A 14,451-nucleotide genomic window follows, 5' to 3' on the forward strand; every position below is an offset into this window, starting at 1 on the left:
CTATGACATAAAGTAAAACTGTAATGAGGGATAAAACGAAATGATAAAAAAGGTGAGAAAAGGAATGATAAAGGTATTGAGAGGTGCCACCAGGGTGGGAGCGGCGGCCGATGGCGTTGAGACTGAAGCGGTGGCCGCTTCATCCAGGCCACGGCTCGGTCCAGCTTGGGAGTGCGCGAAGCTTTGGAGAACCTCGACCTAGTGGGACAACGCCATGGTCCCCGCCGACTTCCCGTCCGCCCTGGCGGTCAGGGCTGTGGGCCCTGCGGCCGCTACCTTGTACGGTGTTTTCTGCAAGGTGCTCTCTCACTCCCTGCTCGCCTTCTTTGAGCTGTCCTGGCAGCTGCGAATGAACTTCCCGTACTTCTACATCGCGGGCTCAGTGATCCTCAACATCTGCTTGCAGGTACACATTTAGAGCCGCGTCTGCATTGTGCGCCAACCGGGACCGTAAGATGGCAGGCCGCCCTGTGGCACCTTCAGGGATGCGCGAGAAGAACGTGCAGTCTCTCGAGAGCAGGCTCGCTCTCGGGCGGTCTGCTCACCACTTCCCCTTCCTGGGAATTGGAGGTGGGAAAGCTACCTGGGTCGATTTAGAACAAAGATATTGTGTTCCAGCAGCAGAGGAGGTAAACAAGAAAGTATTCAAGGAACTACACATCAGCAAACACCTGGCAAATCTTAGGATATGGCAAAGGGCACAGGATGCATAATGTGAAAGGAATGTTAAGTTTTCAAGAACACAGATTTACCTCAAACTTGGGTTCTGAATTAATCTTTTAAGAGTACTGGACTGTGAACTAGACATTGAATTGAATAAGAGGCCTGTTATATCAAGAATGTGATCTTAAAAGCATGCATCTCTTCCCACAAGAGGCTATATTGAAACATCGGGTCAAAGCCAGACTACAGGAAAACTTCCAAATATGACGGCAGGATTTTGAAAAAAAAAAAAAATAGTGGGACTATGTGAAGATGTTCCCCCCAAAAAGACACTGGTTCCAAAGAAAAGAAAGTCCAGTTTCACAGGAATTGACTACACCCTGGTAGTAAGGCAAATGGACCAACTATGGCTTTCTTCTTAATTCTAGTTACAGAGTAAACTGCAGATGTTACAAACCTTGACAAGTGGAGGGACAAGAAAGTAACTGGAAAGATGATGCCCTTGTGGAGTGGGAGGATAAAACATGTGTATTTGTGAACAAAAAGGAGACTTTCTTGACTTTGGACGGCCATGTTTCTAACTCCTCTGGAGGCGGTAACCACATCACCCAAACAGTTAATATCCAAAGATGGAATGTTCTCAGTGTCTAAAAAAGAGCAAATGGCTGGTGTAGGCAAATGTATGCTAGTGATTTTTACAAGACTGGGGTGAATTAGTCATTGTCATTGTATTGAAATTAAAGCAAGTAATCAGAAACCCCAAAAAAAATAAAATAATTGTAAGTTATGCTGCTTACCTCATGTGAATAATACTGTGCCTGTAATATAGGTTCCTACTTAACAAGAAATAAAAGTGTTAGAGAATTAACAAAACAAAAGGAGGAGGACAAAGAATGGGGATGTTGACACCAATGCCTGAGAGCTCAGAGAAAGGCAGAAAAAGCAGCCTCTACAAAACCTAAGGGGCAGATGTGCTTGGGAAAGAATGGCCTGAGACATGGACACTGGAGAAAGGAGTGAAGTGGGAACCTGGCGGCGGGACTAAGAGACAGGGCTGTGGGCACACAAGTCGACCAACAACAGGGTGAAGGTGTCAGAGCCAGGTGGCTAGTCAATTTTTTTCACACAAATATCTAAGATAAGTCTATAGTTTATTAAGTATGTTAATCTGTTGTATATGTAATATCGAGGACAATTCAGGTACAGTGCAGCATCCAGTCTATTCTTACAAAAATGTTAAGATAGGCAATACACTTTCAATTAAAAAAAATTGAACTATACATTGTTTCTCAATTATCCTTTCCTCCCTTCAACTTCTACTATACCCACCTCAAAAAGCCAAGTTTTTTAAAATGTCATTATCACACACACACACACACACACACACACATACATACAACCCACTTATTTAAGTTAGCTTGTTATTTGTTTATAGCATGTATAATGGGGAGAGGAACTCATGTAGAGTTTAGAAGGCAAATCTTATAGAGTCTGCAGTTGCTGGGAATTTTAATCGGGACATCTGGAAGAGCAGTCAGTGCTCTTAACCACTAAACCATATCTCTAACTCCCAAGATGTGCTGTCTTTAAAAGTCAAAATATTTCCAAAGGTTACATTCCTAAAGCTTTTACCAATTCCTTTGAAGACACTAGTCTCAGAATTTGAAGTGTAGACTTACTTTTAGAAACAGAAAGACGCTGTAGGACCCTGGATATCTATGTAGGACAGCATTAGATGTAGTTGTACTTTCTAAAAATACACACAGCTTTCCAAACCTACTTATTTTTATTGTACTTTTAAAACATAATTTATCACATACATAGCATTCTGCTTGCATGTATGCCTGTAGGCCAGAAGAGGGCGCCATATCTCAATATAGATTATTGTGAGCCAACATGTGATTGCTGGGAATTGAACTCACACCTGCAGAGCCAGCTCTTCAGTCCCATTACTTCTGTTCTAATTTTCTTGGTATCTCCGGTTTACTTTCTCAATAATGTTCTCTTGGCATAATAAAATTTGATCTTAGGCTATGTACTTAGAAGGGACACAAATCTGCCATGACATATTCCTTTTGGATGTCAATTACTGAAAATTGTATTTTGCAATCGAAGTTCTCTTTCTGTTTGTATTTAGCCTGGAATTATCTTTATAAAGTAGGATATCTCACTGCCTCTGCCCTCCTGCTTGAGCTCTTGAACTAACAGTGGAAAACCACCACGAAAGTCAATTTCTTCTTTGTATCCTAAAACTACAATTAAGTGACTACTAAGGAATTGTAAAATATGCTTATTAGCTTAGATGGTTCATGACATCTGACACGGTTTTTAGACTAAGAAGGTTTAGCAGGGTATTTCAAGGCATTGTTCCATTGAACTAGACAGAAGTTCAGTGCCCTGGGTTGCCTAACTTTCTCATGTGTCTGTAAGTCGTTTGGATTTTTGCCAGATTGAGTCACGAATCTCATTAAATATCAAGTTTCGTAACTAAGGGTTTGTTTTTGTTTTTATTTTTGTTTTTTAGAGAGAGAGAGGAGTGTTGTGGTGAGGGTGATTCGGGTCTCAATCTTTTGGACTTGAGAAAATCAAGACAACTGAGTGTGTGGTGGGGAGGGGGGGAAGACATCGGCTAAGGTGCACTAAATTCTTACTTCCACAATGTGGCACCCTGTACTTTGTATCCATAGTCTCATTTCTTCAGGACAAGAACATAACGACATTTGGCCAGAAGGGGTCGCAACAACACCACTCTTCTGTATCCCTATTTGTGGAGCGAGACCACTGAGCCCTCCTAAGTGAATATCACTCTTGCAGACAGCACAGAGAAAATGTGATATTTCAAGTCCCTTTACTAGTAAAAGTTACAGATTGACATTGGGCCATATCTTTTTGTACAGTACTCTATCGAAGGCTTTTGTTGATACTTACTATAAAGGTATGAGAATAAAAATGGTACAGGTATCTGCAGTTAGTATACTAACATTTATGAAAACCCCAAGTATGTCATTAAAGAAACATTTCAAGCTGATTTACCATTAATTCTTGTATACGAATTGCATAAATATCAAAGAAAAGCAAGCTTATAAATACTGAACAAAAAGTGTGTTTCTCTACATTTTATACCAATGTATAAAAAAATGAATGTCGCTATGACATAAAGTAAAACTGTAATGAGGGATAAAACGAAATGATAAAAAAGGTGAGAAAAGGAATGATAAATGCATTGAGAGGCAGAGAGAGGTAAAATTAATGGTAAGTACATATATGAAAATCACACACATACACTCATTTGTGCAGTAGCAGCAGGTACTTAATAGATAAAACAACTTACTGCACTATTATGATCAATCACATGAGTTCAATCCCTGGGACCCATGGTAGAAACTAAGAACTGAAAATTATGGCACATATGTGCACACACACATGCACATACACTGATAAAGAAAACATTGAAATTTAATTAGCATTTGACTTTGGAAGCAGAATGATTAGGAATTCTCACTGTTGTTAAAAAATGATGTCTAATGTTACAAAAAGGATGAAGGGGGGCAGGTATGGCTCATAGAGGTGTGCTAGTTTTGAAGAATTGTTAATGGATTCAAGGCATTTGATTAAACACATTAACTTTGAAACTTTCTATATTTCTGTCTGAGAAAATATAGAAACTCATCTTAATGTTAATCCCATCATTAAAAATATGAATTTTTTGAAATACAACAGACGTAGGTAACAAGACAATATACATAAAGTTGTACATACTTATTTAAAAGACACAACCCCAACCCATTATGCCTTTTTGCCCCAAATAAGAGGAATTTCTGCAATTTTGCATTAAAATAAAGTGGAATTTCTGCATTTTTGCCTCAAAATAATGGGAATTTCTGCAATTTTGACACAAAATTAGGGGAATTTCTGCAATTTTGCCTCAAAATAATGGGAATTTCTGCAATTTTGCCCCACAATAAAGGGAATTTCTGCCTTTTTGCCCCAAAATTAGGGGAATTTCTGAATTATTGCCCCAAAATGAGAAGAATTACTGCATTTTTACCCCAAAATAAGAAAAATTTCTGCAGTTTGACCCAAAATAAAGAAAATTTTTGCAATTTTGTCCCATAAAGAGGGAAATTTCTGCATTTTTTTCCCAAAATAAGAGAAACTTCTGCCTTTTTGACTCAAAATTTGTGAAATTTCTGAATTTTGCCCCCAAATTAGAAGCATTACTGCATTTAAGCCCCAAAATATGGGAAATTTCTGCAATTTTATTCCAAAATAAGGGAAATTTCTGCCTTTTTACCCCAAAATAATGGGAATTTCTGCATTTTTGCCACAAAATAAGAAAAATTTCTGCAATTTTATCCTAAAATAAGTTAAATCTCTATACTTTTGCTCCAAAATAAGGGAAATTTCTGCCTATTTGGCCCAAAATAAAGGGAATTTCTGCATTTTTGCCCCAAAATAAGGGGAATTTCTGTATTTTTGCCCTGAAATAAAAAGAATTTCTGTCTTTTTGCCCTAAAATAAGAAAATTTTCTGCATTTTTTGCTTCAAAATAAGGGGAATTTCAGCATTTTTGCCCCGAAATAAGGGGAATTTCTGCAATTTTGCCCCAAAATAAAGGGAATTTCTGGAATTTTGACACAAAATTAGGGGAATTACTGCAATTTTGTCCCAAAATAATGGAAATTTCTGCAATTGTGCTCAAAAATTAGGGGAATTTCTGCCTTTTTGACACAAAATTAGGGGCATTACTGTCTTTTTGCCCCAAATAAGGAAAATTTCTAAATTTTTGTCCAAAATTAAGTGGAATTTCTTCCTTTTTGCCCTAAAATAAGAATTTCTGTTTTTTTGGCACAAAATATGGGGAATTTCAGTCTTTTTGCCCTAAAATAAGGGTAATTTCTGCATTTTGGACCCCAAATAAGCGGAATTTCTGCCTTTTTGACCCGAAATAGGGGGAATTTCTGAATTATTCCCCAAGATAAAAGAAATTTCTGCATTTTTGCCCCCAAATAAGGAGAATTTCTGCATTTTGCCCCAAAATTAGGGGAATTTCTGCCTTTTTGCCCCCAAATTAGGGGCATTACTTCCTTTTTGCCCAATAACAAGGGAAAATCATGCAATTTTGTTCGAAAATGAGTGAAATTTCTACATTTTTGCCCAAAAGAAGGGGAATTTCTGCCTTTTTGATCCAAAATTAGGGATATTACTGCAATTTTGTTCCAAAATAATCGGGAATTTCTGCAATTTTGCCCCAAAATAAAAAGAATATATGCAATTTTGACAGAAAATTAGGGGAATTACTGCAATTTTGCCCCAAAATAAAGGGAATTTCTGGAATTTTGACACAAAATTAGGGGAATTACTGCAATTTTGTCCCAAAATAATGGAAATTTCTGCAATTGTGCTCAAAAATTAGGGGAATTTCTGCCTTTTTGACACAAAATTAGGGGCATTACTGTCTTTTTGCCCCAAATAAGGGAAATTTCTGCATTTTTGTCCAAAATTAAGTGGAATTTCTTCCTTTTTGCCCTAAAATAAGAATTTCTGTTTTTTTGGCACAAAATATGGGGAATTTCAGTCTTTTTGCCCTAAAATAAGGGTAATTTCTGCATTTTTGACCACAAATAAGCGGAATTTATGCCTTTTTGACCCGAAATAGGGGGAATTTCTGCATTATTCCCCAAGATAAAAGAAATTTCTGCAATTTTGCCCCAAAATAAGGGAAATTTCTGCAATTTTGCTCCAAAATTAGGGGAATTTCTGCCTTTTTGACACAAAATTAGGGGGATTAAAGTCTTTTTGCCCCAAATAAGGGAAATTTCTGCATTTTTGCCCAAAATTAACTGGAATTTCTGCCTTTTTGCTCTAAAATAAGAATTTCTGCCCTTTTGGCACAAAATAAGAGGAATTTCAGTCTTTTTGCCCTAAAATAAGGGTTATTTCTGCATTTTTGACCCCAAATAAGCGGAATTTCTGCATTTTTACCCCAAGACAAGGGAAATTTCTACAATTTTGCCCCAAAATAAGGGAAGTTTCTGCAATTTTGTCTCCAAAAAGGGAAATTTCAGCAATTTTGCCCCACAATAAGGGGAATTTCTGCCGTTTTGCCCCAAAATTAGGGGAATTTCTGCTTTTTGCCCCAAAATTAGGGGCATTACTGGGTTTTTGCCCCTAAATAAGGGAAAATTCTGCATTTTTGCTTAAAATTAATTGGAATTTCTGCCTTTTTGCCCTAAAATAAGAAGTATTTCTGTCTTTTTGGAAAAAATAAGGGGAATTTCAGTCTTTTTCCCTAAAATAAGTTTAATTTCTGCAATTTGCCCCCAAATTAGCAGAATTACTGCCTTTTGGACCCGAAATAAGGGAAATTTCTAGATTTCTGTTCCATGATAAGTGAAATTTCTGCAATTTTGCCCCAAAATAAGGGAAATTTCTGCCTTTTTCTCCCAAAAAAGGGGAATTTCTGCAATTTTGCATTAAAATAAAGTGGAATGTCTGCCTTTTTGCCTCAAAATAATGGGAATTTCTGCAATTTTGACACAAAATTAGGGGAATTTCTGCAATTTTGCCCAAAATAAGGGAAATTTCTGCAATTTTGCCCCAAGATAAGGGAAATTTCTAACAGTATGTTCATAAAAAGGGAAATTTCAGCAATTTTGCCCCACAATAAAGGGAATTTCTGCTTTTTTGCCCCAAAATTAGGGGAATTTATGAATTATTGCCCCAAAATGAGAAGCATTACTACATTTTTACCCCAAAATAAAAAAATTTCTGCAGTTTGACCCAAAATAAAGAAAATTTCTGCAATTTTGTCCCATAAAGAGGGAAATTTCTGCATTTTTTTTCCCAAAATAAGAGAAACTTCTGCCTTTTTGACCCCAAATTTGTGAAATTTCTGAATTTTGCCTCCAAATTAAAAGCATTACTGCATTTTTGCCCCAAAATATGGGAAATTTCTGCAATTTTATTCCAAAATAAGGGAAATTTCTGCATTTTTGCTCCAAAATAAGGGGAATTTCAGCATTTTTGTCCCCGAATAAGGGGAATTTCTGCAATTTTGCCCCAAAATAAAGGGAATTTCTGGAATTTTGACACAAAATTAGGGGAATTACTGCAATTTTGCCCCAAAATAATGGAAATTTCTGCAATTGTGCTCAAAAATTAGGGGAATTTCTGCCTTTTTGACACAAAATTAGGGGCATTACTGTCTTTTTGCCCCAAATAAGGGAAAATTCTGCATTTTTGCTTAAAATTAATTGGAATTTCTGACTTTTTGCCCTAAAATAAGAAGTATTTCTGTCTTTTTGGAAAAAATAAGGGGAATTTCAGTCTTTTTCCCTAAAATAAGTTTAATTTCTGCAATTTGCCCCCAAATTAGCGGAATTACTGCCTTTTGGACCCGAAATAAGGGAAATTTCTAGAGTTCTATTCCATGATAAGTGAAATTTCTGGAATTTTAGCCCCAAAATAAGAAAAATTTCTGCCTTTTTCTCCCAAATAAGGGGAATTTCTGCAATTTTGCATTAAAATAAAGTGGAATTTCTGCATTTTTGCCTCAAAATAATGGGAATTTCTGCAATTTTGACACAAAATTAGGGGAATTTCTGCCTTTTTGACACAAAATTAGGGGCATTAAAGTCTTTTTGCCCCAAATAAGGGAAATTTCTGCATTTTTGCCCAAAATTAACTGGAATTTCTGCCTTTTTGCTCTAAAATAAGAATTTCTGCCCTTTTGGCACAAAATAAGAGGAATTTCAGTCTTTTTGCCCTAAAATAAGGGTTATTTCTGCATTTTTGACCCCAAATAAGCAGAATTTCTGCATTTTTGACCCGAAATAAGGGGAATTTCTGCATTTTTACCCCAAGATAAGGGAAATTTCTACAATTTTGCCCCAAAATAAGGGAAATTTCTGCAATTTTGTCTCCAAAAAGGGAAATTTCAGCAATTTTGCCCCACAATAAGGGGAATTTCTGCCTTTTTGCCCCAAAATTAGGGGAATTTCTGCTTTTTGCCCCAAAATTAGGGGCATTACTGGGTTTTTGCCCCTAAATAAGGGAAAATTCTGCATTTTTGCTTAAAATTAATTGGAATTTCTGCCTTTTTGCCCTAAAATAAGAAGTATTTCTGTCTTTAGAAAAAATAAGGGGAATTTCAGTCTTTTTCCCTAAAATAAGTTTAATTTCTGCAATTTGCCCCCAAATTAGCAGAATTACTGCCTTTTGGACCCGAAATAAGGGAAATTTCTAGATTTCTGTTCCATGATAAGTGAAATTTCTGCAATTTTGCCCCAAAATAAGGGAAATTTCTGCCTTTTTCTCCCAAAAAAGGGGAATTTCTGCAATTTTGCATTAAAATAAAGTGGAATGTCTGCATTTTTGCCTCAAAATAATGGGAATTTCTGCAATTTTGACACAAAATTAGGGGAATTTCTGCAATTTTGCCCAAAATAAGGGAAATTTCTGCAATTATGTCCATAAAAAGGGAAATTTCAGCAATTTTGCCCCACAATAAAGGGAATTTCTGCCTTTTTGCCCCAAAATTAGGGGAATTTCTGAATTATTGCCCCAAAATGAGAAGCATTACTGCATTTTTACCCCAAAATAAGAAAAATTTCTGCAGTTTGACCCAAAATAAAGAAAATTTCTGCAATTTTGTCCCATAAAGAGGGAAATTTCGGCATTTTTTTCCCAAAATAAGAGAAACTTCTGCCTTTTTGACTCAAAATTTGTGAAATTTCTGAATTTTGCCTCCAAATTAGAAGCATTACTGCATTTTTGCCCCAAAATATGGGAAATTTCTGCAATTTTATTCCAAAATAAGGGAAATTTCTGCCTTTTTACCCCAAAATAATGGGAATTTCTGCATTTTTGCCACAAAATAAGAAAAATTTCTGCAATTTTATCCTAAAATAAGTTAAATTTCTATTCTTTTGCTCCAAAATAAGGGAAATTTCTGCCTATTTGGCCCAAAATAAGGGGAATTTCTGCAATTTTGTCTCCAAAAAGGGAAATTTCAGCAATTTTGCCCCACAATAAGGGGAATTTCTGCCTTTTTGCCCCAAAATTAGAAGAATTTCTGCTTTTTGCCCCAAAATTAGGGGCATTACTGGGTTTTTGCCCCTAAATAAGGGAAAATTCTGCATTTTTGCTTAAAATTAATTGGAATTTCTGCCTTTTTGCCCTAAAATAAGAAGTATTTCTGTCTTTTTGGAAAAAATAAGGGGAATTTCAGTCTTTTTCCCTAAAATAAGTTTAATTTCTGCAATTTGCCCCCAAATTAGCAGAATTACTGCCTTTTGGACCCGAAATAAAGGAAATTTCTGGATTTCTGTCCCATGATAAGTGAAATTTCTGCAATTTTGCCCCAAAATAAGGGAAATTTCTGCCTTCTTGCTCCAAATAAGGGGAATTTCTGCAATTTTTCATTAAAATAAAGTGGGATTTCTGCATTTTTGCCTCCAAATAATGGGAATTTCTGCAATTTTGACACAAAATTAGGGGAATTTCTGCAATTTTGCCCAAAATAAGGGAAATTTCTGCAATTATGTCCATAAAAAGGGAAATTTCAGCAATTTTGCCCCACAATAAAGGGAATTTCTGCCTTTTTGCCCCAAAATTAGGGGAATTTCTGAATTATTGCCCCAAAATGAGAAGCATTACTGCATTTTTACCCCAAAATAAGAAAAATTTCTGCAGTTTGACCCAAAATAAAGAAAATTTCTGCAATTTTGTCCCATAAAGAGGGAAATTTCTGCATTTTTTTCCCAAAATAAGAGAAACTTCTGCCTTTTTGACTCAAAATTTGTGAAATTTCTGAATTTTGCCTCCAAATTAAAAGCATTACTGCATTTTTGCCCCAAAATATGGGAAATTTCTGCAATTTTATTCCAAAATAAGGGAAATTTCTGCCTTTTTACCCAAAAATAATGGGAATTTCTGCATTTTTGCCACAAAATAAGGGAAATTTCTGCAATTTTATCCTAAAATAAGTTAAATTTTTATCCTTCTGCTCCAAAATAAGGGAAATTTCTGCCTATTTGGCCCAAAATAAGGGGAATTTCTGCATTTTTCCCCCAAAATAAGGGAAATTTCAGTATTTTTGCCCTGAAATTAAAAGAATTTCTGTCTTTTTGCCCTAAAATAAGGAAAATTTCTGCATTTTTGCTCCAAAATAAGGGGAATTTCAGCATTTTTGTCCCCGAATAAGGGGAATTTCTGCAATTTTGCCCCAAAATAAAGGGAATTTCTGGAATTTTCACACAAAATTAGGGGAATTACTGCAATTTTGCCCCAAAATAATGGAAATTTCTGCCATTGTGCTCAAAAATTAGGGGAATTTCTGCCTTTTTGACACAAAATTAGGGGCATTACTGTCTTTTTGCCCCAAAATAAGGGGAATTTCTGTATTTTTGCCCTGAAATAAAAAGAATTTCTGTCTTTTTGCCCTAAAATAAGGAAATTTTCTGCATTTTTGCTTCAAAATAAGGGGAATTTCAGCATTTTTGCCCCGAAATAAGGGGAATTTCTGCCTTTTTGCCCCAAAATTAGGGGAATTTCTGCTTTTTGCCCCAAGACAAGGGAAATTTCTACAATTTTGCCCCAAAATAAGGGAAGTTTCTGCAATTTTGTCTCCAAAAAGGGAAATTTCAGCAATTTTGCCCCACAATAAGGGGAATTTCTGCCTTTTTGCCCCAAAATTAGGGGAATTTCTGCTTTTTGCCCCAAAATTAGGGGCATTACTGGGTTTTTGCCCCTAAATAAGGGAAAATTCTGCATTTTTGCTTAAAATTAATTGGAATTTCTGCCTTTTTGCCCTAAAATAAGAAGTATTTCTGTCTTTTTGGAAAAAATAAGGGGAATTTCAGTCTTTTTCCCTAAAATAAGTTTAATTTCTGCAATTTGCCCCCAAATTAGCGGAATTACTGCCTTTTGGACCCGAAATAAGGGAAATTTCTGGATTTCTGTCCCATGATAAGTGAAATTTCTGCAATTTTGCCCCAAAATAAGGGAAATTTCTGCCTTTTTGCTCCAAATAAGGGGAATTTCTGCAATTTTGCATTAAAATAAAGTGGGATTTCTGCATTTTTGCCTCCAAATAATGGGAATTTCTGCAATTTTGACACAAAATTAGGGGAATTTCTGCAATTTTGCCCAAAATAAGGGAAATTTCTGCAATTATGTCCATAAAAAGGGAAATTTCAGCAATTTTGCCCCACAATAAAGGGAATTTCTGCCTTTTTGCCCCAAAATTAGGGGAATTTCTGAATTATTGCCCCAAAATGAGAAGCATTACTGCATTTTTACCCCAAAATAAGAAAAATTTCTGCAGTTTGACCCAAAATAAAGAAAATTTCTGCAATTTTGTCCCATAAAGAGGGAAATTTCTGCATTTTTTTCCCAAAATAAGAGAAACTTCTGCCTTTTTGACTCAAAATTTGTGAAATTTCTGAATTTTGCCCCCAAATTAGAAGCATTACTGCATTTTTGCCCCAAAATATGGGAAATTTCTGCAATTTTATTCCAAAATAAGGGAAATTTCTGCCTTTTTACCTTAAAATAATGGGAATTTCTGCATTTTTTCCACAAAATAAGGGAAATTTCTGCAATTTTATCCTAAAATAAGTTAAATTTCTATCCTTTTGCTTTAAAATAAGGGACATTTCTGCCTATTTGGCCCAAAATAAGGGTAATTTCTGCATTTTTGACCCCAAATAAGTGGAATTTCTACGTTTTTGCCCCAAAATTAGGGGAATTTCTGAATTACTCCCCCAAAATGAGAAGCATTACTGCATTTTTACCCCAAAATAAGAAAAATTTCTGCAGTTTGACCCAAAATAAAGAAAATTTCTGCTATTTTGTCCCATAAAGAGGGAAATTTCTGCATTTTTTCCCAAAATAAGAGAAACTTCTGCCTTTTTGACTCAAAATTTGTGAAATTTCTGAATTTTGCCTCCAAATTAGAAGCATTACTGCATTTTTGCCCCAAAATATGGGAAATTTCTGCAATTTTATTCCAAAATAAGGGAAATTTCTGCCTTTTTACCCCAAAATAATGGGAATTTCTGCATTTTTGCCACAAAATAAGGGAAATTTCTGCAATTTTATCCTAAAATAAGTTAAATTTTTATCCTTTTGCTCCAAAATAAGGGAAATTTCTGCCTATTTGGCCCAAAATAAGGGGAATTTCTACATTGTTCCCCCAAAATAAGGGAAATTTCAGTATTTTTGCCCTGAAATTAAAAGAATTTCTGTCTTTTTGCCCTAAAATAAGGAAAATTTCTGCATTTTTGCTCCAAAATAAGGGGAATTTCAGCATTTTTGTCCCCGAATAAGGGGAATTTCTGCAATTTTGCCCCAAAATAAAGGGAATTTCTGGAATTTTCACACAAAATTAGGGGAATTACTGCAATTTTGCCCCAAAATAATGGAAATTTCTGCCATTGTGCTCAAAAATTAGGGGAATTTCTGCCTTTTTGACACAAAATTAGGGGCATTACTGTCTTTTTGCCCCAAAATAAGGGGAATTTCTGTATTTTTGCCCTGAAATAAAAAGAATTTCTGTCTTTTTGCCCTAAAATAAGGAAATTTTCTGCATTTTTGCTTCAAAATAAGGGGAATTTCAGCATTTTTGCCCCGAAATAAGGGGAATTTCTGCCTTTTTGCCCCAAAATTAGGGGAATTTCTGCTTTTTGCCCCAAGACAAGGGAAATTTCTACAATTTTGCCCCAAAATAAGGGAAGTTTCTGCAATTTTGTCTCCAAAAAGGGAAATTTCAGCAATTTTGCCCCACAATAAGGGGAATTTCTGCCTTTTTGCCCCAAAATTAGGGGAATTTCTGCTTTTTGCCCCAAAATTAGGGGCATTACTGGGTTTTTGCCCCTAAATAAGGGAAAATTCTGCATTTTTGCTTAAAATTAATTGGAATTTCTGCCTTTTTGCCCTAAAATAAGAAGTATTTCTGTCTTTTTGGAAAAAATAAGGGGAATTTCAGTCTTTTTCCCTAAAATAAGTTTAATTTCTGCAATTTGCCCCCAAATTAGCGGAATTACTGCCTTTTGGACCCGAAATAAGGGAAATTTCTGGATTTCTGTCCCATGATAAGTGAAATTTCTGCAATTTTGCCCCAAAATAAGGGAAATTTCTGCCTTTTTGCTCCAAATAAGGGGAATTTCTGCAATTTTGCATTAAAATAAAGTGGGATTTCTGCATTTTTGCCTCCAAATAATGGGAATTTCTGCAATTTTGACACAAAATTAGGGGAATTTCTGCAATTTTGCCCAAAATAAGGGAAATTTCTGCAATTATGTCCATAAAAAGGGAAATTTCAGCAATTTTGCCCCACAATAAAGGGAATTTCTGCCTTTTTGCCCCAAAATTAGGGGAATTTCTGAATTATTGCCCCAAAATGAGAAGCATTACTGCATTTTTACCCCAAAATAAGAAAAATTTCTGCAGTTTGACCCAAAATAAAGAAAATTTCTGCAATTTTGTCCCATAAAGAGGGAAATTTCGGCATTTTTTTCCCAAAATAAGAGAAACTTCTGCCTTTTTGACTCAAAATTTGTGAAATTTCTGAATTTTGCCCCCAAATTAGAAGCATTACTGCATTTTTGCCCCAAAATATGGGAAATTTCTGCAATTTTATTCCAAAATAAGGGAAATTTCTGCCTTTTTACCTTAAAATAATGGGAATTTCTGCATTTTTTCCACAAAATAAGGGAAATTTCTGCAATTTTATCCTAAAATAAGTTAAATTTCTATCCTTTTGCTTTAAAATAAGGGACATTT

The 14,451-nt window shown here is 35.4% G+C and overlaps 1 protein-coding gene across 1 annotated transcript; it reads left to right on the forward strand.

The window, feature by feature from the left end:
- Nucleotides 1-214: 214 nt before the first annotated feature.
- Nucleotides 215-418, forward strand: LOC308436952 (small integral membrane protein 10-like protein 1; the record flags this gene model as incomplete). The annotated part of the gene is made up of 1 exon (XM_080937968.1): nt 215-418. One exon carries the CDS (start codon nt 215-217, stop codon nt 416-418), a length of 204 nt encoding a protein of 67 aa, XP_080794094.1.
- Between the last annotated feature and the right edge of the window lie 14,033 nt (nt 419-14,451).

This window comes from Micromys minutus, assembly GCF_963924665.1.
Source record: "Micromys minutus genome assembly, chromosome: 1".
NCBI lineage: Eukaryota > Metazoa > Chordata > Mammalia > Rodentia > Muridae > Micromys > Micromys minutus.